The sequence below is a fragment of the Enhydra lutris genome, unplaced genomic scaffold, assembly GCF_002288905.1.
Source record: "Enhydra lutris kenyoni isolate GAN:26980312 unplaced genomic scaffold, ASM228890v2 scaffoldscaffold6, whole genome shotgun sequence".
Taxonomy (NCBI): Eukaryota; Metazoa; Chordata; class Mammalia; order Carnivora; family Mustelidae; genus Enhydra; species Enhydra lutris.
In genome coordinates this window covers 33,977,712-34,003,516 of record NW_019154090.1, presented here as the reverse complement: position 1 = coordinate 34,003,516, position 25,805 = coordinate 33,977,712, and the positions used below count along the sequence as shown (strand labels likewise).

Here is a 25,805-nt window from a genome sequence, read left to right as displayed (position 1 = left end):
CCTTTTAAAAATGATAATTTTTCTGAATAATATGGAAAGGTCTCCAAAGATCTCCCTGGAAAATATGTTTGGATTATTAATAGAAGGACAGTAATTGCTTTGTTTCTCTTTTTAGATACAGTGCTACTTTTTAACAATTAAGGTAACTTTGGCAAGCAACTGTAATCTCTAAAGGAGTACCCTCTAAAGGAATGTGTTATTCCAGTGGATTGCATTGGCCAGGATACAACTTCAAGTGCATTAATTATCCCTAACAATGTGCGCAAAGATAATGTTTTAAAAATCTCAACAGGATATCCACTGTGTTTCTGGTAATGTATCTATTTACAGAACACAATTCAATCTAGTCTGAACGACCACTGGCTATGAAATAAGGTTCCCAGATATGCAGCCCTATCTACCATTTATGTAACCTTTTCTTCTGTGGAGTGTTTAAAACACCTCTTGTCAGTGTATCCAGAATCTTTTTTGCTAATTAGTAGATATTTTCTAGAACCGCTCTTCTGTAGATATGAAACTACAACAAGGATTTAAAATATCACTCAGTTTAGGGAAACATTTACTTCCTAGCTCTGAAATTGTCTTTGGTTTTTAGATCTTTTGAAAGCATCCTAATTCTACAAGTCCTAAGTCCTTGAAGTAAATATACTTTACTATGAATAATGATCTTTAAAGATTTCATGATGGAGGTTGATTCTCTTTTTAAAAAAATCTCCAATTTGTTTTCAGAAAATTGTCATAACATCTAATTTACTAAAGATAAATATATTTTTTTCAATTTAAACATAACTCCTGTTATTTGAATCTCATTTTCTTTTAAAAATGTCTCCAGTTGATATTGGTCTGAAAGCATGAACCTATAATAGACATAATGGGTTGTAAAAACTCAATTTATATTTATTGACTGAATTGTCAGAATCCAATTGTTCAGAAAATTGCAATTTGCAGAGAATTGGTTGATGGATTTGATTTTCTATTCAGCTTTATTTTCTATTCTTTCTTTCTCTTAGCTAGATTCAAAATAAGTTAAAATTTTTGGTCATTATATTCACAAGATGTTATCCAGTAAAGGTACAACCAGGAGCAATTGCAGAGGAAAAAAAATTCTTTTCATGTCTTTCTATTCATCTCTCAAGCTTCCTTTTTATGCTTAAATGCAGAGGTCTTTTTTGTCACTCAGACTGGTGAATTCTTTCCATCCTCAGGGCTTTGCACACGTGGTTTTCTTTTTCTCGAATGATCCTCTTTTACAATGGCCACACCATTCCTTTTGCTCACCGCACCACTCCTCACCCCACTCATTTACCCTTGTGTCACTCCACGTGTTTGAGGAGCACCCCCAGAAACTCTGTGGTCCTTGAGTCCTGGGACTGTATTTTGCCCACAACTAACATTCTCAGTGCCTGAGGGCAGGTAGTAAGAGCTCAAGAAATATTTGTTGAGCAAATGATGGGACCTTAACTGGCATATCCATCCTATCCCAAAGCATCTAGGAAAGAGCAGTAATAAGTTCACTCATTTTATTTTGCTTATAAAAGTGCAGGTTAAAATGGTTGGGGGAGGGGCGCCTGGGTGGCTCAGTGGGTTAAGCCTCTGCCTTCGGCTCAGGTCATGAACTCAGGGTCCTGGGATCGAGCCCCACGTCGGGCTCTCTGCTCAGCGGGGAGCCTGCGTCCCTCTCTCTCTCTGCCTGCCTCTCTGCCTACTTGTGATCTCTATCTGTCAAATAAATAAAATTTAAAAAAGTGTTTGGGGGAGCCCCACCATGTCTGTCCAATGTTGGCAGCATCACCAGCCCTCTCCCCTAATAAGAGGAAACTGAGAGTGGGGGAGCACTCTTTCTTTTCTTTTAGTTACCTACCAAAGTCCTTAATAAACTTCACTTTTCTGAAAAGTATGCACAAGAATAGGCTAACACATTTAATAATAGCACTCAATGCTTTTTCATAACCTAACGATAAGTTTAGCAATGGCTTCTTAACTTTTTTCAGTGCAACTTGAACATTGACAGAGTGTTCCAAGAGGCTCAAAGTTTCTCCCTATAGTGTAAGTGCTATCCTTGGGAAAGAGCTTACTTGTTGCTTAGATACTAGGATAAAAATAATTTGCAATAGAAAAGCGAGTTCTGCATATAGCCTGAGAAAAAGGTTTTATACAACAGACTGCACTCTCCCAGAAACGATGGTAACAAATAATTTTAGAGCCAGTTACATAGAAATGCATTGAAATGAAGGCAAAATAATTTGGGTGGGCAACATTTTTGGAATGCCTCCAATGTGTTGGGCCTAAAAAAAAAAAAAGCATGATACCTGGCTTTCCTCTCATCCACTTTACCACCATACGAGCAAAGTAGGTGGTTTCCAAACTGATCCTGCACCCCTCCCAGCAAAAACTTTGTAAGCACAGCCCTGCAGAGTATGTCGATATATTTATGTCCAAACATGTGCTACCATGTTAATTGTGTATTAACTTACACATCGTAAAACCAGATATTTAAAAAGGCTGGAATATGATGAAATCTGTATTTCAAATATCTTCCTAATCATAATCCATAATTCCTAGCTAACATCTCCAGGAACATCAACAAAATATTTGTTATTAAGGAGAAATTTAAATTCTTAATAATAATACCTTTTGGCTCATACCTTTTTATACCAGATGGTTTTGAAAAATCATTATTTACAAAGAACCAGGGTCTTTCTGGATCAACATATTGGGTTTATGGGAATGAAAGAAAATATAACTATGGTGGCTCCATGTATTGTAAATATTAAGAGAGTCTTATGGTCTTCTTACTTTAAAAAAGTGTTTGGGTAATATGGGGGCAAGTTATATTTCAGTATGATTATTCACAGGTATTGAGTAGTGCTAAGTTTAGAAAGGCAACATGCTCACCCTTGAAGATGGAAGACTACAGGCCTCTAAAGCAGTTTCAACTCGCTTCCGGTCTGCTGAGAACAAGCGGTATATGCTGTGGAGTGAAATCACCACAGTGACACATTGGTCATACGCTTCTGGATGACACCAACCCAACGTATCCCATTGAATTCAAACCCTTTTGTCATTTAAGATATCCACCGCTCCATGCATCTGCGGATAGGCTCTAAAAGACCTATGTACGTGCTCTTTAAAAAAATGAAACAGCAAATATAAAATCAACGTCTTGAGGCAAAGTTGATGACCCAATTAAAAAACATCACACTAAATAGCCTCTAAGCACTAAAACATATCCTGGGTAACTCTGTCTCTTGGCTGCTACCTCTTGCTCTAAAGGTATAAATTATTAATATTATTAAGAAACAAGTAGTTACTACTATTATTAAGAATAATTTAACATTGTAATGAGCGGGAGCCTGCTACTGGTAGCTAGCAGGTCAAAGGATAAAGGTTGAGCATGTGTTTTCTTTGGTCAGTAATTTGGTTCTGCAAAATAAAATTTATGTATATCAACTGTACTTCAATAAAACAGTGGTCAATTTATTGACAAATAGAGTTTAAATATTACATTAAAAATAGAATTGAATATAAGAATTTGAATTTATGGGATCTATTGAAACACGACAAAATCTAGCGTCTAGACCCCATCAGTCCCACAAGGAATATGGTAGAGTTGAATTATCGTTGTCTCCTCTGGATGGGGCTTCATTCCTGCTCTTGACATTTGAGTTCGCAGCCCCTCCTTCGACGCTAGCATCATCTTGGTAGAGAAAGGCGCTGAAGTCACCCGATTGCCATTCCTAGAGCATATCTGAATCTCAAATGGCCTTTTGGGTTTAACAGTACATTTCCCCCACCCTTTCCCCTCTCTTCCTGCTTTGTTGTTTCTTAAAAATGATGCCACAGGAAAATCTTTATGAGGAAACCAGCTGCACTGATGTGAGCATGGAGCGTGAGGGAGAACGGGGTTACCATGTATTCTCAGGCTCCCACTTGGGCCAGTGGAGAAACAAAACAGAGCCATGGCACGGAATCAAATCTTTGAGAAAATAACATGAACACTGATTGGGAAATGCTCCCGTAGCTTACTTTTTGAGAGGAATGCGCCCTTCTGGAGTGACTTGCAGCTTAAGTTTAGTATAGCTGTTGGAGAAGCAGAAAAACAAGTACTTAATCTTTAAAAAGCTGTCTATTAAAGAATAATACACATAAGAAAGGGCTCATCCGTATGTACCGTTTGCTGAATCTCAACAAACTGTTCAGGTCTCTGCAGCCTGCACCCAGATCAAGAAATAGAGCCTTCTCACTTTAGCATTATTCCAGAAGCCTTCATGTGCCCCTTGGCAGAGCCTGGCCCACAGAGGGAACCATTATTCTGACTTCAAACAACATAGATAACCTTTTCGGCCAATTTTGCACTTTATATAAGCGGAATCACATTCTTTTGTGTCTGGCTTCTTTCATTTAATATTATGTTTTTGAGATCCATTCTCATGTTTTGCTTATAGCTGAAGATCACTCACTCTCACTGCAAAGTATTTGATTGTGTCATCATAGCTACTGTGTTTATCTCTTTGACTGCTTAGCGACGTGGATAGAGACAGAGCGACGGAACTTTTTTTTTTTTTTTTTTTTAATTTTATTTTTCATAAACATATAATATCTTTTTATCCCCAGGGGTACAGGTCTGTGAATCGCCAGGTTTACACACTTCACAGCACTCACCATAGCACATACCCTCCCCAATGTCCATAATCCCACCCCCCCACACCCCCCCATTAACCCTCAGTTTGTTTTGTGAGATTAAGAGTCACTTATGGTTTGTCTCCCTCCCAATCCCATCTTGTTTCATTTACTCTTCTCCTACCCCCTTAACCCCCCATGTTGCATCTCCTCTCCCTCATATCAGGGAGATCATATGATAGTTGTCTTTCTCCGATTGACTTATTTCGCTAAGCATGATACCCTCTAGTTCCATCCACGTCGTCGCAAATGGCAAGATTTCATTTCTTTTGATGGCTGCATAGTATTCCATTGTGTATATATACCACATCTTCTTTATCCATTCGTCTGTTGATGGACATCTAGGTTCTTTCCATAGTTTGGCTATTGTAGACATTGCTGCTATAAACATTCGGGTGCACGTGCCCCTTTGGATCACTACGTTTGTATCTTTAGGGTAAATACCCAGCAGTGCAATTGCTGGGTCATAGGGTAGCTCTATTTTCAACACTTTGAGGAACCTCCATGCTGTTTTCCAGAGTGGCTGCACCAGCCTGCATTCCCACCAACAGTGTAGGAGGGTTCCCCTTTCTCCGCATCCTCGCCAGCATCTGTCATCTCCTGACTTGTTAATTTTAGCCATTCTGACTGGTGTGAGGTGGTATCTCATTGTGGTTTTGATTTGTATTTCCCTGATGCCGAGTGATGTGGAGCACTTTTTCATGTGTCTGTTGGCCATCTGGATGTCTTCCTTGCAGAAATGTCTGTTCATGTCTTCTGCCCATTTCTTGATTGGATGGAACTTTTGAACGCTGCTAATGGGTGTGTGGACTGGGATTACCACTTTAGGAAACTGCGTATGACCCATCAATCCCACATCTATATGTATATGCAGAAATGCTTATGATGTATTCACCAAAAGGCATGTTCTAGAATGTCCATAGCAGCCATTCATAGGGAGACACTTGTTGGAAAGGGACATTTGCAATCAATGATTAGCCAACTAGAGGTTTTACTAGCTATAACAAGTGATGTTTCAGATAAGACGTCTTCTTTATCTCTGTGTCTCTTTCCACTAATACCTCCTGGCACAACAGATGTTCTAGAAACATCTGTTAGATGAAGGATGGTAAAATCAAAGTCGGTAAAAAGAAAGAAGAAAGGAAGGGATTAGGGGAAAGCATTAGAAGGGTCCTCAAGGTGACAAACTATAGAGGAGATGATCACATGAAAAAAACATTTAAGTGAAGACCTATGAAGTACTAACAGTAAAAGAAATTCACGGAAGAGTAAGAAAGAAATGTAGGCTGGAGTCTTAGGTCTAGAATGATGGGTATGTCTTATAGAAGAAGAGGGAAAAGAAAAAGGTAATAAAATAGAGGACCACCTAGTAACATTTGCACTTGTGGTTTTGATTTCAAGGCTTCCCAACCTCCTGGCCATCCATAGCTTCCAAAGTGAACACAGCCAGTTTTCCTTGCTGCTCGTTTGGCAAAAATCATTATTTTCCCTGGTCAAATTATTTTTAGAAAGACTGTGTAATTCCAGAGTGATTGGGTAATCCTGCTTTGCTTCTCTTTCCTTCTTCTTTTCATTCTGTGCCTTCCTCCACATCTTTTTCTCTTTTCTTACTACCACTTTCTGTGGTGGTCTAAGGGCAGGAATCAGGACATCAGCCTACTGATTTAGGTAGGGAGGGAAGTTAGTATAGCATCTATCAGAGATCTAAGACTTGAGAGAAATGAGTACCGTATGTTCCTCTTTCCCTTTGTCAGGTCAATAGTTGATATGACACAGGCATATGTAGAAAGGAAGGGTTCTTTGAAATTAATAATTTTTGGTTCTGAGCACAGCTGTCGGGATTTGGACGTGTCTCCTTATTGTGTGTCAAAGACACTGACATTCGGGGAGCTCAGCCTAACACGGATGTGCAGCTAGGAGGAAAAGAGTGATCTTTCTTGGAAGTTTTCCAATTCCAAACAGTGGAGGTATCAGTTCTCTAACAAATCCCAAAGGGAAGTTTATGTTTATCAATGTGCGAAGCCAGTGCAGTATAAACAAAAGACTCACAAAGGAGAAAGGAAACTGACTCAGAAGAAGCAACACCCTTAGTAATAAAATTAGAGCTACTTACGCTTTTTCCAGAAATGCGTCTCTTGACATATTTTGGGCCAGCAGGTTTGTTGCCAAACTGAAAACCTCATTTGTCCACTCCTGAAAGATGTAAATCACACTTGCATTAGCTTAAATACTCTCCAGTAATTAGGCACATGTTTTTAGCTAGGCTACCAGGAAGGCAAATTAGTTCAATTTGTATGCCTAAGGTATTTTCTTTCTTTCTTTCTCTCCTTTCCTTCTTTCTTTCTTGTAAAAATGACATAATTAAATTCAAATCCCTGAGTTACTGCTCCTTTCTAAGGAAATGTTCTTTACACATAAACAGAGTCTGCTTTTAAAAATCCCTATTGACAGGGAACTGGCACACTGTCTTTTATTAACCAAGTACTTTTGCTAGTTTCCTAGCATTATAAAAAGATAAAGAGTTATAAAAACGTTGAAAATATAGTCAAATATATTTTATATATATATATATATATATATACACCTGTAGATGTAATCTTCCTGCTTTACTACTCAAGCCAAAGCAGCTATAACAGGGAACCTTTAAATGTTAATTACAGTTCTAGAAGGTCTCAAAACCAGTTGCAGTCACAACATCACAGTCTCCCTCCTCCCGGTTCTGTCAGTCCCTCACTACTCCCCTAATCTTAATCCCTACCTCACACCACTCACCAGTGATCTCACTTGGCTTCCAAGAAAATGGAAAACAGCAAATCCACACAAAAAAATTGAAATTCCATTTTGAGTGATGGTTTTGAACACAAAATTAACATTCTGCCCACGCCCCCCCCCCCCAACTCTTTAAGAGACGACATGAGGGCAAAGAAACCATATGTTTTTTTAGTTCAACAGCTTTTCCATCTAATTGTATTATTTCTTCTGTTGTTTTGCTGGTCTTCTGTGTTTTGCCTCCTGATTTAAGGCATTGATAATATACCATCATGCATTATAGTAACATTTGAGGTATGACTTGTAGAATAAAGTGCTGAAGGAGGGAAGAGGGAATTCTAAGCAAAGAAGACTATCTGGGAGAAAAACCAGAGGTAAGCACACATAGTAGGACTCAGAGGGAATGGGGAGGAGTCTAGTAGGAATAGGGAAAAGAGGGCAAGTTGTAATGAGAAAAGTAGAGCTGGGGGCAGAGTATGGAGAGCTTTCAAGTCTGTTGAGTTATCTGGAGATAATTTAGCAAGAAATGAGATTTACTGAAGGCCCCTTTTCAGGATGGGTGATGAGGAGAACTGAGGCCAGATTGCGTGTTGGGGAGGTTATCTGGTGGCCATGTGAAGAATGGAGTTGAGGCTGAGAAACCAAAAAGAAGAAACTCAGTTAGGAAGCTCTCCCAGTTTAGGAGAGAATTTAGGAGGCCTTAACCTCTATATACCATGGGTGGAGGACTTGGAAGACACGGCACAGAGTAATTGTGAGTGAAGCAAAATATTTGATCACTAAACTCTATGTATAAGAACAGAAGCATTGGAATAACTTTTTAACAGCTTTAAAATAAATTTCTTCAAATTTGATCATTTTATTATTTTTTTGTAAGTAAAGCATTTTTTAAAAATGTTTAAAGATTTTTAATTATTTATTTGACAGAGCGAGAGAGATCACAAGTAGGCAGAGAGGCAGGCAAAGAGAGAGGGGGAAGCAGGCTCCCTGCTGAGCAGAGAGCCCGTTGTGGGGCTCAATTCCAGGACCATGAGATCATGACCTGCGCCGAAGGTAGAGGCTTAACCCACTGAGCCACCCAAGCACCCTTCAAATTTGATCATTTTAAATTAAGAGTAGTAACTACTAGTACTGGGTTTTACAATATGTTTCTGGCAAAATAGTTTCTGAGTTAAGGGTCAAACTTTAGACATTTCCACCTCCATGACAACTTTATGCATCAGTAAAAGCATCTGTAATTGAGGGCAGTGTACCATTTTGTATGTTTATTGGGAGCCAATTCCACACCAGTAGAAGTGAAGGCATTATGAAGAGTTGGGGAAATTTAAACTGGGTCTGACCTTTTAGGTTGAAAGGTAAGGTCCTTATTATATCCAGCTCAATAGAAATACCAATGTGAGCTACATATATCATTTAAAAATTTCTAGTAGCCACATTAAAAGAGTAGAGGAAGGGGCGCCTGGGTGGTCAGTTGGTTAAGCGACTGCCCTCGGCTCAGGTCGTGATCTCAGAGTACTGGGATCAAGCCCTAAGTCGGGCTCTCTGCTCAGCAGGGAGCCTGCTTCCCCCTCTCTCTTTGCCTGCCTCTCTGCCCCCTTGTGGTCTCTCTCTATCTGTCAAATAAATAAATAAAATCTTAAAAAAATAGTAGAAGAAAACAGGTGAAAATAATTTTAATATATATTTTATTTTAGCTAATATTTCATAAGCATGACTAATCATGTAATCAACATAAAATTGAGATATTTTATATTCTTTTTATGTGCTTACTCTTTGAAGTGAGGTATGGAATTTACATTTACAGCCCATCTCAGTTTGCACTGGCAACCTTCCAAGTACTCAGTTAGCCACAGGTAGCTGGTGGCTGTGGCTATAGCATTTGGTCAGTGCAGGTCTGCTGGATCCTTAGCTCTTTTTATGGATCCTTTATAAAACCAGTTGAAGGACAGCATCATCACATTTACCACACAGCCAGTTAGCTCATTCAGCAAGTCAAGTGTAATTTACTTTCATCACATTCTCAGAATGTGAGCATCTAAATTTCCAAGTGTGGAATTCCTAGAATTCATTGGCTTTCTGCAGCTTTTCGAGATGTTCTAAAGATGTAACCCAGGGATTATGCCAAGGATTCAGGGACTAACGCAGTGACCAAGGCAACTTTAGAAATCACCCAACTCTTGGTTGGGTGCTGGTCTCAGTCTATATCACACTGAGCTGAAACAGCATGTGTCTTACTTTGGTTTCCTCAGAAGCAGACCCTGAGACAGGGATTTATGAGGAATGGGTTTATTATGAAGGGTTTTCTGGCAACTTTATAGGGGATTGAGCAGGACTGGAAAGGGAAAAGGGTAGAAGGGTTGAAGGAAGAAGGAAGAAGGCAGATAGTAACTTTGGCTTTCTCCATCCTGATATAGACCACAATTCAAGTTGAATTTTTGATGAAGAACAAGGGAGCTGGAGTGTGGCAATGCCCATGCCTGTTAGTCTTGGTTAAGGGTTGCTGGAGAGGGTGGAAATCCCCAGGCACTTCCTGGTTTCCTTGATAGTAGGCAAAGGGGGTTTCAGATCCAGAGGGAGCAGCCAACAAAGAGACAAGGGTCCTGGCTGTTGGAAGTGAAAGCATTGTGTGTGAAAGTGGAAAAGGACTGGAAGGAACACGGACACAGTGCTCTGGAGTTAGCTATTGCAAGATAACATATCTGAGGAGTTTTGTGTACCAGAGATAGCTACATTGTGTAACCAAACGCTTGGGGGGAATGGATTCCCATACGTTCTAGAACAGTGTTTCTGAAATTTTCATGTACACATAAACTGCTGGGGGCAGGAGAGGTAGAGGGTCTTGCTGAAATGCAGATGCTGATTCGGAAGCATGCACAGAGAATGTGCATCCCAAGCGAAGTCAGCTGAACCATACTAGGAGCAGCAAGGCTTACAGTAGACTTGCAGCACTGATGGATAGTTGGGTAGACATGAAGGACTTTAAGCTCCACACTAGATCTTGGGACTCAGAATCCACATATTTTTCAAGAAACCTTTGTATTTTTTTATGCATATTAACATTTGTTTGAGCATTCTGCTGGGCCGGTAACAGCATTTTGAGTAGTAAGGACTCGGTTTAGGACTAGGACTAGCTAGGACTCGGTTTAGGAAACATTATTCTAATCTTTGTCTGCTTGCTCCCCAACCAAATAAAGAGGTTGTTTTGGTTATTTGTTTGAGAATAACCAAAAGGCTCTCACAGCTGCATTAAGAACAACATGGCTAAAACCTGTGGCCTGAGCTGCTTAAAGCAGCCTTAGCTCATCCTAAGATTATGGGATTTTTTGCTGCAGGACAGACCGAACCCACCGTGGCGGGGTTCTCATATATCCAATGCTGGGCCCTGGTGAGTTTGGCACTGGAAGGATAGCTTCTTATTTCAATCTGGAGGGTTGGTTTTTCTACTTTGATAGACAAGGGTTCTGATGACTGCCACGAAGCCTGGCTCCGTTTTCACTATTTCAACCCTGAAGTTTCTTAAGTGACATTTTCTGTCTTATGATCAGTCTTTTCTCACAATGCACAACAGAGACCTGAATGAGAGAAAACAGAGCTGAAAGTCAACTTGCATGGAATTTCATCTGGAGTTGAAGTAGGCAGGTTTGTGCCTTTATCTCTGCAAGACTCGTTCTGCAATTCCCTCACCGCACGGGTGAGGGCGCACTTACTGAGAGGCCCGGTTTGACGCCATTATAGATCGCAAGTTTTCTACCAGGTTGCAAGCTTACTTTATTTCTAAATCCATTTCAGTTTCTCCATTCTTGGCACAGGATTTATGTGTTTGCTTAATACTGCCAACAATTGTTTCACAATTGTCAATTACTTTCAGAGGTATTGTCTGAGTGTTTACTCTGAACTGACCCAAGTCCTTTGCATCTCATCACTTCCTTAGTTCTTACAACAATTCTCTAGGAGGCAGGTACAGTTATTAGCCTCATTTTACAGAGGAGGATTCCAAGTTTCAAAGCACTTTTAAGATTTATTTATATTCTCAGAGCAGATAAAAGTCACAACTTTGGATTAAATCATTAGTTTCTTGGGCTCCAAACCCTGTACTCTCAGATACTGTGCACTCTGTCATTTTGTTCTAGAAAATTTTAGGGTGGCTGATACAGTTCAACAAGATAAAAAAGATAAGTAATTCCACTTAACTGTATTCTGTATAAAACATGGACTCAACACTTACCAGGGGCTAGTCACTGTTGTGGGCATTTGGCAAATAATTAACTCATTGAATCCTCACAACTACTCTCTGAGATAAATTCTGTTATTACCACCCCATTTGTGTAAATGAGAAAGCTGAGGCACAGAGGCATTCACTAACTGGCATAAGGTCACGCAGTTCATTATAGGTACACCTGAGATTTGAACCCAGGACATTTGCTGCTGGAATTTATATACCTCACAGTTGTACTAAGCAAACTATAGAGTTTATGAAGTAAACACCTTAACAACATGCTACAAGGATGGCATTAGAGGAGATAAAATGGAGAAGGGGTGAGGTCAGTCACAAAATGCAGGGCTAAAGTCTTTGAATTTTGATAGAGGAAGGTCACAATTTCTACTTGCACTTGCTTTAACCAAAGTAAAGAGAGCTCAGTCACAACATGCTCAACCTTTGCTCTAGATCCAAATGCCCGTCATGCAGCAGTTCAGCCATGATGACTAGTTCTGAGAATAGAGAGAAATTTCCCCCATTGGCATTCACGCCTCTTAATTTCTTGGCTTAACTTGTCACTGCAAGGGATATACAAAGACAGTCTTCTGGAAGAAATAGAATTCTTGCAGACATTCCTCCTTCCCGTTGCTCTGATTTATGTTACCTTTAATATTTTAATGTCTTTATCTTTCTTTCTTTCAATATTACACATTTCTCTTACGCAAAGAAGGACAGAGAATAGTGTAACTAAAATAGATCAAAATGTAATAAACGTTCATACCATGCCATATTTACTTTAGGACGTTTTAAAAAACGTATCCTTAGGATGTTGCAGTGCAGATTAATTCTATGCTGTGCGTAGAATGCTTCTCCTTGATCCCATTGTTCTCCCTTTCTCCAGGAGCAGGTTCTGTCTTGCAAGGTAGATATCAATACCAAATCTATTTTCATGTGGTATAGATCATGGTTCAGCAAACTAAGGCCTGAGGGTTAAATCCAGCCTATCATCTGTTTTTATAAATAAAGTTTTATTGAGATAGAGCAATGTTTGTTCATTTACATATTGTCTGTGGCTGGTTTCAGGCTATACTGGCAGAGTTGAGAGCCATTATTGAGAGCTCTCTTTTTGCAAGAGAGCTAAAAGGACAAAGTATTTACTATCTGGCTGTTTACAGAAAACTGTTTGCTGGTCCCTGGTTTGGATGGACGCCTGTATATTTAAAATAGTACATAAAGCGTATCATACTGTATGCATCTTTGGCCAATAACTATTTGCAACCGACATTATGCCTTTCAATGTATCCTTGCTTCTATGTGTGGGTCTAGTTAATTTAAACTATTATGCTATTCCACTATAGGAATGTATAATTTATTAATGCATTATTTTAGAGATGAACATTTATGGTTTCTTCCTTCAGAAAACCTAGTTTGCATAAACCTATTTCCTGATGCCTTGAGTCACATCCGGGAGATTTTCTAGGGTGAATATCATGAATTCTTAGAATCCATGTATCTTTATCAAATGCTAATACTTGCTCACCAAAGTGGGAAGGACACTAAGATCCCAGTGGCAGTGTGGGAGAGCTTGCATTTTACCATATTCTTAAAAACACTTGCCATTATCAGACTTTTAGAAAATGTTGACAAATCTGATGGATGCACTGTGGGATCTTGCAGAGGTCTTAGTAGGCATCCCTGACTTACCAGCTTAGTTGAGCATCATTTTATATTTTACGTTGGGGCTCTTCCACTTTTTCTTTTCTGCAAATTTCCCATTAACATTCTTAATACACTTCACTTTTAGGGTATTTGTGCTTATTGTCTTTAAAAAGGGGAGAGTTATTGTTCGAGGTTTGAGCTCAAGTACAGGACAGTGGTCAGTATCATTCCTATTGAGAGAAGCCACACGTGACTGCATGTTGTAAATGGCGCCCAGGACATCGTGGCATGCCAGGCATCCAGCCAGATCATGGCTGTGACCTGATATCAAGCATCTGGAGTCACAGAGAAAAGGCAGACTGTGGCCTTTGCCCCCTAAAACACGTCTTCATGCAGTGAATTCTTTGGGAAAGAAAAATATTCTAAAAGGAATATTGAATATATATAGAAATTATGAGTCCATGGTTACCCTAATAAAGTAAAAGGAGTGACAAATGATAATAATCTCAAAGCTGGTATTTCCACGGTGCCTGATCTGGAAGTCTCAATTTCTCAATCTATTGTATTATTTTTCTAAAGATTTCTGGAATAAATAATAATTTATACAAGACACGTTAATATTTGTGGGACATATAAAGGTCCTAACAATCTCAAATAGCTATCTGTTTATTTTTTGTTTTTTGACAGACCCCTATTGCCTTCAGTGATAACAGCGTCATTCCCATCATCTCTGCTCATAAGCAGGTAACGGTTTGGGGTTTGAGTAAGAAGGAACACTGTGCTTCTCATTCAGAATTGCATTGTGGCTGAGCACATTTCTCTCACCTACTGGTATGCATCAGAATTCATCTCACTGAGCATTTGTCTTAATGGTACAGTAAAGAGTCTTTTCATGGTGAAAAATGGTCTATGAGTTATAAAGACTTTCATTAAAAGCTGAAAGGACTGTCGGAGAAGTCACCACATTTAGGATATTACATAGAGCATTTAGAATTTCGGTAAAATTTCTGGTACAGTGTCTGCTTTGGGTGACAGTGAGGGTCTTATATTTTATAGTCAAAATGTTCATCTTATACTCAGAGAAAAAAGGTTGTCACAAAACAAAAACCAGAAAGCATATTAAGACCCAGTATTATCACTACCAGGACACTAGAAAGTTATATCACACAAATGATGCAATATCAAGGAAAGGTGCACGATTATTTCCAAAAGACTATGTGATTCAAATGCCTCTAAGCTACAGTTGACAAAAGCACAACTCAAATTAGCCTGAGAAATAGGAGAATTTCTCAAGGACCCTGGAGATTTCCTGTAATTGAAGGAAAAATTAAACAAACTGCAGGGGAAAAAAAAAAAGATATAATAGAAGACATCAGGAACCTGGGGCCTAGATGCCAAGGGAATTGGCTTTATTGCTTTTCCATAGCTCTCTCCTGTCTGGAGGAATTCTTTTTTCTACTGACCAGCTTCATTCCCATGGCCATCAACTGTACCCCAAAAGTTGTTACACACGGCCCCTCCCACCACCATAGTTAGTCTGATGACCTTACTTCCAGTATGAAAAATCCTGGCAAAGGTCTCTGATTGTCTACCTCCAAGACAGTCTAGTCAGGTAAGAACCTAGCAGTATCCAGGAGACCAAATCATTGGAACTGGGGGAGAAGCAGTGAGCGGAGGGATGGAAGGGAATAAAAACACTACATAAATTCATTCACAGGAGTACCTGCTCTTTTAGCAGATGGAAGAAAAAGGAAGTGTGTGGGTCATATCTTGTGTGGGATCTCATAGTTCTGCATCCTATTCTTTTTATACAACGGGCAATAAATCCACACTTTTGACTTGAGTTGACTTCACGAATGAATGAATGTGTCAATGAAACAGAATTATATCCATGCTTTCCAATGAATGTCTTATGAACTTAAATTTTATGTCTTCCTCATTGTTATAAGTGTTCGGTCACCCTTCTTGGCTACAGGGTTTTGGATAATCACTTTAAGCATTTCTTATTGCAGTTGGAACTCTGCTGGAACAGGTTGTAAGAACACAGAGTACTGTGTACAACATTGGGTTGAGGAAGCTCTCCAATTAGGAAAGTACAGAAGCTTTAGGGTTAGGGCTTAGGGCATCTACACGGGCTTCACAGACATGCTTTATGCTTTGCTTTATACTTCAGGCTATCTTCTGAAAGACTGTTGCCCATTATCTTTTTCCAGTAAGTGAAGCATTGCTGTAGTACCTGGTCCCCTGATGACTTAAGGAAGAGTTCACATGCTTGAAAGTGCAATTTGCAAGACATGGAAGTTCAAGGATTCACATTTGGCAAGGTAACAGGTGTAGGATAGCCCGAGGATCTCCTTCCAACTCCTCTTGACCTTCCCCTGGCTCCATGGGGAAAATGTAACATGGTGAAATCAAGTTAAAATGAATATTAACAGAGTTCTTCAAAGGGAAAAAAATAAAGCCTCTGAAATGAGCAGCATCTGCGGTGCAGTGTGGAAGAAAATAGGAAGATGTTTGCTCTGGCTAAGTTCTCAAGATGAGAGGTTTTCAGCTCTACCATTGTGAATCTCAGATGTGCTTGGAGCCCCCACTGAGGGACACTCTCCTCCCCTTCTAGCTAGTTGATTGAGTCATTGCTCATTTGTACAGCTGAGAAAATGTTGATCGAGTGCCCTTATATGAAACCCCTGAAGCTTCCTTTCCATGGGTTTCACGTCAACCTGCCATATTCTTGAAATGGTTCTTTCCAAAAGCCTCATGTCACTTTTGTGAAAACACTTGCTATTATGTCTTCTAAGCCTAGCAGCGTCAGTGCTAATGAGTACTTTGGTTTGAATCGGTGGATTGTTGCATACTATAGACAGTAAGTGTATGTAAGCAGGGCCTGTAATTATAATCGATAGCATTGTTTATTGTTGAAAAAGTAATTCCGTTTGAGCAGATCAAGTGAACAAAAAATTTAAAGAAAAAAAAATTCAGCTAATTTCTTTGGTAAGATGTGTATCAGGTGGAATGAAAGGAGCAATCATAATTTCTTGGGAGTAAAGTGATGCTGTTCATCCATTAAATGAAATCTGACAAAATTGAAACTGCATTCCCTGAAATGTGATTAGTAAACTACACACAGGTACTTCCTCATTAAGTTATAACTTAACCTATGGAATTCTGCTACAATATAATTTTCTCATTTGGAAGTCAATTTGTTTTAAATGCTGTAATTATATCCCCCATCTTTATTTTAGATTGTTTTACAAGCTGGATACTTTCCCTTTAGATGCAGGGGTATTTGGCCCTTGGTAAGGACTCTATCCTGTTAGCCTTTCCTCCACTGGGAAAATTACTCTTTCCCTTTGGCTCCATTTGCTTCCTTCTTGATGATTTTTTTCACTGCCTGTGGAAGGGTGAAACTTGAGTATAACTTGTGTTTCTCTTCTAATTTAAAATTAAAATACTATCATTAGTTTATGTAATGGTTCTTACTCCCCCTCATATTATTGACATTTTTGCTTGTTTATTTAAAAATAAGCCTTATTGGATTTCAGACCCCACTGTGCTACTCCATAGCTGTGGGACCCACTGCTCATTGTGTGGGCCACTGCTCAGTACCACCTAATACCCATTTTCTCCTTCTCTCCTCACTGAAACCTGACATTATTCAGGACAGCAATATACAATAATTGAAAAATCTGCATTTTCCAACATCTCCAGCAGCTAGGGTGGCAATGTGACAAAAGAAGAACTACATGGTAGCAGATGTCTGAGAGGAACTGCTCTATATCAGGTACCTGATATAGAGGCTCTGTTCTTTTTGCTGCTGGAACCACAACTGTGATGGCTGGAGCTGCAGAGCCCTCTTGATCTATGAGGAAATGGCCATGGCAACTACAGGGTCTCCGCCTTATTATCCTTGAGTCACTGAATGAGGCCAAAAACGCTTTAGGCTTCCTACTGCATGGGGGCGTTGGGGGAGGGCGGGGAAGCAGAAGCAAACAAGATGCAAACAAGTAAAAAATCCTTAATTTATCTAAGTTTAGGTTTGGTTTCTTTTTTTGTTACTCAGGGTCAGTGAAACCCCTGCCTTCTAGCATAGTCTTGGGCAAGTTTTTTAACCTGTCCAAGATTCATTTGCCTTATAAAAAAGAGGAAATCATAGGATTTACTTCACAGGCTGTTGTGAGAATTAAGGGAGAATTAAATGTTTAGATCAGTGACAGCCACAACACACACTTAGTAAATGGTAGCTATCTAAAAATTTTTTATTTATCAAAGAAACACATACATAGATTAAAAAAAAAAAAAAGTCCAGAGGGGCTATAAAGAAAAAGCAATGATTGCTTGTGATACTCTTTACCTATTCTACTTCTGGACAACTATTCTCAGCATTTCTATTCTTAAATTCCTGGGGGTTAATTCCCTATTTCTAAATAATCTGTTTGTATTGACCAATTTTAGGACTTAACTATCAATATCCAACTCTGATCTCCTATCCCATCTCCCAACTGCCCTTTCTCCTTTCCCCTGACAGAACTGGTCTTTCTTCCCAGACACCCAGACAATCTCAAGCAACATAATTTAAGCCATTTCTTAATCCACCAATTAAAGATGGTATTACTTGACTTCTCTGTGAGAGGAGGACATTTACCTGCCAATCATTTTACCTCCAACTCCTGTTAGCTTAGGTTTACTTTCAAAATGATCAAAGTTGAAATGTTTTCTCCTTGTCCAGAATCCATAATTGACTTCAATTAGGATGAGGGAACAGAAGGCTTGCTGAGGCAAAAGCAAAAGCTGACAGACATCCTGCAACCTTCCCCCACCCCCACTCCTGGGTGGGACATAGGTGACATTCTTTAGGAATCTCCCAACTAACTTAATGTTAATATACCTTACTAGGAGGAAAAACCTTGCAGTGGCCAGGCCTCAAGGCCTCCAGCATCTTGTAGGTCCTCTTTAGCATATGAAAGTTCTATTGAAACCTCCCTTTTCCTTACTTCCCCCACCCCCACGGTACAGAACCTGCCACCCCTCACAACCCCGGGGCAGCTGCTCTTCCTGCCCATAGGTCCTGTCGGTGCTTTAATAAACCACCGTTTTGCACAAAACATGTCTCAAGAATTCTTTCTTGGTCATCGGCTCTGGACTCCACCCCACTGAACCTCACCTATATTCTAAACTTCATCAATCATGTGCATATAAATTGATTCTAAAGATCTGAAACTGATAAAATAAAAATTTACATGATTACAAAATTGCAAATATAATTTAATTCTTCGCCCTTCTTTCCACTTCCATGTCCTGCTCCCTAATCTGCTGGGCTGGTAGTTGTCAAGTCTGGGGCCTCTCTCCACTGATTCTGAGTGGCTCAGTGACCTTGTTGGCTACGGTTTCTAAGGAACCTACACGCTATTCCATCATGTACTCTCCTCATTTTCTTCTGCAAACTTATTGAAATATGTCATCTCGTTGTGCCCCATCTCATTCTCTTTGTCATTACATATTTACGTTCTTTTACCATCATTCATTTTCACAGTATCTCAAGAAAGATAGCAAGTCACATCTGTGCTTATTCTACTGCTTTGGACTTTATACTGTTTTAAACCTTATGTCCAAAACCAAATTTCTGATTTTCCCTCCTTACTTGGTTCTCCATCTCATAAATGCAATGCCAGCAAAACCGACATCATCCTTAGCTCCCTCTTTCTCTCGTGCTGTGTGTCCAATCCATCAGTATGGTTTTATGCATTTTTTTGGCTTTACACTCGATGTATATCCAGAACCCAGCCATTTCTCACTATCTCCACCCCAAGCACTCTGCTCTCCCTGTTTCTGCTTCCGCAGCCCTACTATGGCTTTTCAACAGAGCAGCCAGGCCAATCCTGTTAAAATATATTACAATTAATAGATTAATACTATATAATATTAATATAATTAATAGCAAATTAATTGACAAAGTATTTAATTTTTTAAATTATTATTTTAATTTTTTTTTTCATTCTCAGGGGCAGCTTGTTCATTGGGAGCATCGGATGTACTAGGAGCATAAAAATGACAACTGATATTAAGGCAGTAGAGGATACAGATCAACCTGCCACTCTCAGAGGATCCCAGGTATTTCTCCCCAGTAATTAAACAAGGAAGCCCAATGTTTTTCGAGCTCTTCTTCCTTCCAAAAATATTATGGTTTTTGTTTTAATTTTTTTAAAAAATTTATTTCAGATAGAGAGAGAGAGAGAATGCATGTGCATAAGCAGGGGGAGGGCAGGCAAAGGGAGAAGCAGGCTCCCCTCTGAGCTGGGAGCCCAACGCGGGACTCAATCCCAGGACCCTGGGATCACGACCTGAGCTGAAGGAAGACTCTTAACTGGCAGAGTCAAGTGTCCCTGTTGGTTTGTTTTAATCTGCCTGCTTCAAGACAATCCACAAAGACAGACAATTAGGGCTTACTCAGCTCCAAGCCTCTGAAGGCAGGGAGGTGTAGGAACGAGGGGGCAGCAGCTCATTTATGTGTTTTGGGGTGTTTGGAAGAAAAGCGGGGCACTGCTGTTAAGCAGTTTTCTGACTTTCCTTTCTGGGGAAAAGTGGGTTAGCACTCATGGCAGCCCATACTCTGAAAGCACATGCATTTCTGTGCCGGAGGGTATATATTTTCCCTTCAGTTTGGCATTCATTCCTCTATGTGGATCCCTTAAACACTGCCTGACTCAAAAGAAGCTCTTGCTTAAGGAATGCAGAAAAGACACCCAGAAGACTGAGGGCGGGGCGCTTTCCTCCACAGTCACCAGAAGAGCGGCTGCTGGTTCTTATCTGGATGTAAGGAGGAGATTAATGTCCAAGTTGCCTTTTCCCTCCTCTTTTTATTATGAATGCCTCTCTCTTGACTTTTGAACTTTTAAACTTTCGTACGGACATTCCATATGGGTGACATTTTCACAATTTGAAAGTTTAAGATGCGCCTCTTTCATCTGCTCCACACTCATCCAAAATACAAATGCAGAATCTGGAACGAATCTCAGCTGCCAACAAAGGACATCCACGACCACAAAATTCCAAAACCAACAGTATAGTGTACTGACTCGGTGAGAGCCTGGCCCTTATTTACAGTCAGGAGGGGGAGTATCTTAGGATGGCCTAGGCACGTTTTGCAGATATGAGGAGGACAGGAATAGAAGTGAATGAAGATACATAAAACACAATAATCCATTTGTAAATGGCAATCTTTTTGGCATATATATTCTGCCCCCAAGGAGGTCTTTCATAATTTTCCATTTTGCTCCAAAATACACTGCTAAAAACAATATATGGTACCTTTTATTCTTCTTAATCATTTTTGTTTTAAGAAAATCAGACCTATACCCATGGCTCACCATGTATTGGTCCTAGTTAAAGGGATAAATTACATATTTTGTACAAAATACATTAGTGTCTGAAAATTCTTATCTCAATGTATATGTACCAGAATACACACACACACACACACACACACACACACACACACACACATACCTCATGTCGCTTGGGGTAAGTTTTAAAAACACTGTTAATTTGGAGGAATGTCTAAGAGAATTCCCAGTTTTTGATGATTCAAGTTCTAGATCAGGAACAGCAAGCTAGTGGTGGCTGCGGCAGTTCCTTTCACTGGTTTCTCTTTCTCTTCTCTTTTCCAATTTTATTTTATAGACATGGTTTCTTTTTTCTTAAAAAAAAAAAAAAAATAAAGCCCCCTCCCTCCCCAGCACCTTCTCTCATTCTCTTCACCTAAAAGGCCTCAACTATTTGATGATTCAAAGCCATCTTAGTAACTGGTGGGTGGGGGAGGGTGATAGGGACCATGACTCCAGGAGCAGGAACAAGGTTGACTTGGGAAAGATGAATAGGATGGGAGCTATTGTAGTTACTGCCATCCCTTTCTGCTACTGAAAACCTTGGCAAACCCTGGAGAGAGATCTGTGCTGGGAAGAGAGGGCTTGGAGCAACCTGCTAAGGGGCTTCAATTTCTTCACTTCGAAAAAACAAGATCGGAATACATGTATTCCAAGTCCCCATGGCTTGAAAGTTTTCATGATCTATCAGTTGTTTTCAAGGGCTCCAAATCTTCTCCCCTTTCTGTCTTCCTCTTTCTTTTCTTTTTTTCCCTCAACCACTCATGTACTGAGCACGTATATACACTAAGCTAGATCCTGGGAACACAGAAATGATGAAGCTATTATTTCTGACTTTAAGAAGCTCCGAAATTAAAGGTAGGGTGTCAGATACAAAATTACAGTGTGATAAATGACACAGAAAATATGCATGGGGTTCACCAAAGAGCGGAAAAGGAAACTCCATTATTCATGCATGGAAATCATGGGAGGGAGGGGGAGATGGATGGGTTGTATTTAAGCTGAGTCCCTAAGGACACTTGGAAGTTCTCCTGGTGGACAAAATGGAAAACTGAAGACTAGTAGGATATACAATTCTGAAAGCACCAAAATTAAAATTGTAAAGGCAGAAAGAATCACAGGTAGTTAGGAGCTATGGGAGCAGACTGGTATGAGGGGTCCAAGCGGTGAGTTGTCAGCACCTGAGAGCAAGGGCTATGTTTGTATGGTCACTAACCAATCCCCAGTGTCCCCTGAGGTGGTCACTACATACTAAGCCTTCAATAAATCTTTGTTCACTAAATGAATGAGTGAAATACACAGAAAACTTCATTTTTTAGGTAATAAGCAATGAAGAAGATTTCAAGCATGATCAGGTTTGAGCGTTTCTTTCTTTTTTAGAATTTCATTTTATTTATTTTTTTAAGATGATTTTTATACAGATGGTCACATATAGTTGGAGAGCAAAGAGAGACTTCTAAGAAAGTAGGTAGAAGGTGACTATAAGTGAGACCTGTCAAGAATTTGAACAACGTAAGCAGGGGGAAAGGGGATAAGGAAAGAGAGGTGAGAGCTAGTTGGGAAATTCAGAGAGCCTTCAAGTATTTGAATGGTGAGCAAGCAAGCAAGGAAAAATTCCAAGGAATCCCAGGTCATACCCTCAAAATGAGTGAACTATATTTTCTATGATATTCATAGCTGCAGACATAGCAGAGTTTCCCTGAAAAAATCTAAAATGAGAGTCATTCAAGGCTGATGTTCACTTTATAGAGCATATCTTTGGAAAGCTCATTATTTTATGATGTCAAAATGTAATAAATTAACATACAGACATCCATTATTAAACATTATTTTTGCATGTGTGAATTACTGTTTAAAATACCAATTGGCTCAAACAGTTTGGTAAAGCTCCATTATCTCTCAAAGTTGAACATATGAAGATCTATGTTCAGCAACACTTATCTCACAGAAAGGCATATGTTTACAGCAACACTATCTATAATAGTCCTAAAGTAGAAATTGCCTGATTGTTCATCAACCGTAGAATAGATAAATAAATTATGGTATACTCTTCAGCAAAGAGAATGAACTAAACTGTAACCACATGTAAAAATATAGAAGGTTTCCTAAATATAATGTTGAATACTACTAATAATAATGTTGTTGGGCCAGAAAGAAAACATGTTTCCTGATTCTATTTACAGAGATTATAAAAACAGGTAAAACGAATCTATAAAGTTGGAGGTCAAAATAGGGGGGTGTTAGGGGTGCCTGGGTGGCCCAATCCATTAAGTGTCTGCCTTTGGCTCAGGTCATGATCTCAGGGTCCTGGGATCCAGTCCCATGTAGGGCTCCCTGCTCAGCAGGGTGTCTGCTTCTCCCTCTTTCTGCCCCTCTCCCATTCATAAACACACACACACACACACACACACACTCTCTCTCTCTCTCTCTCTCTCTCTAATAAAAGAAAAATTAGGGGTGTGTTAGCAGGGTAGACTCTGGAGTGTTGGTGATGCCTTGTTTCTTGATCTGGGTTCTATTTATCTGGGTGGGTTGTCTTCTCAAAAATCTAACAAATCGTATAGTCAAAATCAGTGCTTTTCAATAAAAAATTTAAAAAAAATCTGGCCAAATTCCTGTTAAATTTCATGCTTTCCTATTTATAAATGCTTCAGAGAATTTAGTGTGTAAAGAATTAAGGATGGAAAGCAATGGCATCTGGCAAACCTTGTGCCGAGAAATGAATGCAAAATCTCCCCTGCACAACTCTGACAACACGCATCTCATTCTTAACCCACTGGATCTTTGCTGTTTCAGTCCAGTGCACCTTAACACACTGGAGCAACACCTGGGTTTGAAATCTGCCAAAGTAGGCAGTGGTTCAACAATACGCCCACCTATGGGGCCTATCAGAGTATCAAATTACTTAGGACTGAATATCAGGGCCTGAATCGCCAATCCTTTTCCTTAGGGTGATGGGGTATGCCACTAAGATACCACCTTGAACAAAGATTGGAGATAGGAGTTGGGGAGTTTGAGGGAGGGCATGAGCTTCCAGGGACCCAGCCATGGAAAAGGACCGAGGGAAGACATGCTGTCTTTGCCTCCTGGGAATCCTCTTTGCTAACTCGAGACAGATTTCCTTCCTTGCTGAGATTCTCTCAGTGAGGACTTATCTCCCAACAGTTGCACACTGAACCCCTGAGATCTGAAGGTGAATCCCAGCACATGGCAATCCTGTGAACCCCAGCCCCTGGCTCAGAGCAATCTGCTTTATGGCATGACTGCAATGCTGTTCAGACTGTGTGACTACAGCAGGTGGTGTGCACAACAAGGAGTCTCTTTCTGAGTAGCGCTGCACCTCAAAGAAAAGCAGAATATTCAAAAGAGGCTCTAGTATTGGGCAGGTAGAAGACAATTGTTTTTTTCTTCAAGCTTCTTGACCAATGGAAGAATTTGCATTGATCTCATAAATTGGCTAATATGCTCAAAACAACATTATTTTGGAGGCTGATGTGAATGATCTTTCACAGTCCCTGTTAACCTTATAGCCAGATCTTCAAAGAAATGCACCAAGTAGTGCTGAGAAAGGCTTGAAGGTTCACATCACCTTTACGCTCAGCTGCTGACTTCTGTGTCCTTTGTCATGGAGAAAGTAAAGGCAAACAGAAAATGTCTTCAACTTTCTCCACATGTACCCCTTATTAGCATCTCTATCAATATGCGCCACTCTTTCTTCTCTTATTGATGTACTGCTCTTGCTTTTGTCTGAGATTAGTCCTTCTATCTCTGAACTGGGACTGGGTCAACACACTTTTTAAATAAAGGACCTGACAGTGAATAACTATTCATCTCTGTCTAGAGAAAGCAGCCATAGACACAATGTGTTCCCATAAAAGTATAAAAACAGGTGGTAGACCAGAAGTGGCCCCTACGCTGTAGTTTACTGAGCTCTGCACTAGATCCTACTGCTTCTCCTACTCAAGGACGTGCTCTAGCAACTCTTCTTTCCTGCATCAACACATTGTTTCCCTCTATGGGACCATTCCTATTAGCATACATGTATGCTGTTGCTTCTCACATCTTAAAAACCATTTCTGGACGTTGCTTCCCATTTCTCTTTCATATCAAAACTTCAGAGAAAAAAAAAAAGCAATCTTTTTTTTTGGCTTCTTTTTTTCTCCCTTGTCAAAATTCCCCAGAGCCCATTCCAATAGTCTTTGACGCCACCACTCCACTGAAGTTACTCTGATCAAGTCACTAGCGACCTCTATGTCACTCAATACAAGGGTCCATTCTTGGTCTTCATCTTGAGCAGCATTTGACCCTACTGTTGATCACTTTATTCTCCCTGAAATGTTCTCTTCACCTGGTTTCCAATGACACACACTTCCTCAATGCCTCCTCCTCACTGGCCTCCTTTTCTGATTCTTTCTTATCTCAATCTCTTTATGTTGGCATATGGATGACTCAGGTCTTGGACATCTTCTCTATCTGCAGTCACTTCCTGGCTGATCTCATCCAGCCTCATTAAATATTATCTATGACCTGAAGACTTCCAAATTAATATATTGTATATATTAATGTATTATATTTGGCACTCATCTCCAGGCTCGTATATCCAACTCAACATACCCAGTTGGATGTCTAATAATGATCTCAATCTGAACATAATCAAAACTGAACCTTAACTATATACCCACAAATGTGCTCTACTTAAAATTTCCCCTATGATGTAAGTGGTATTTCCATCCTGCCTGTCTCTTGGGCCAAAACTCTAACATTATCCTTGATTCTTCTTTTTTTCTTGCATGCAACATACAATTCATAAACCTCTGCTCTTGATTCTTCCTCCCTCCCTCTCTCTCTCTCTCTCTCCATATAATACACACACACACACAGACTCCTTCTCATTTCCTATGCAGCTCCACCTTGGTCAAAATTACTAACAACTCACTTCAAATATTTTGGTAGTTTCACTGGTCTCCCTGCTTCCATAATATTGCCTCTCCCCAGGCAGTCCATTATTGACTAAAGGGTTAAGTCAGGTCATGTCCACCCTCTGCTTAAAACCCTCAGTGGCTTCCATATTCCTCACAATAAGAGCCAAAGTCCTTCAGAAGCCCATATCACAACACAGG

General features: G+C 39.8%; 1 protein-coding gene across 1 annotated transcript in view; it reads right to left on the bottom strand.

Moving 5' to 3' along the window:
- LOC111141432 (phospholipase C beta 1) overlaps positions 1-25,805 on the bottom strand; it is a 671,787-nt gene that overhangs the window by 206,663 nt on the left and 439,319 nt on the right. Inside the window, exons 5-7 of the mRNA XM_022493977.1 lie at positions 6,794-6,873; positions 4,027-4,080; positions 2,896-2,971 (exon numbers count right to left, since the gene is read on the bottom strand). Of these exons, the coding sequence (XP_022349685.1) occupies positions 2,896-2,971; positions 4,027-4,080; positions 6,794-6,873 (210 nt within the window). The remainder of the gene's footprint in view (positions 1-2,895; positions 2,972-4,026; positions 4,081-6,793; positions 6,874-25,805) is intronic.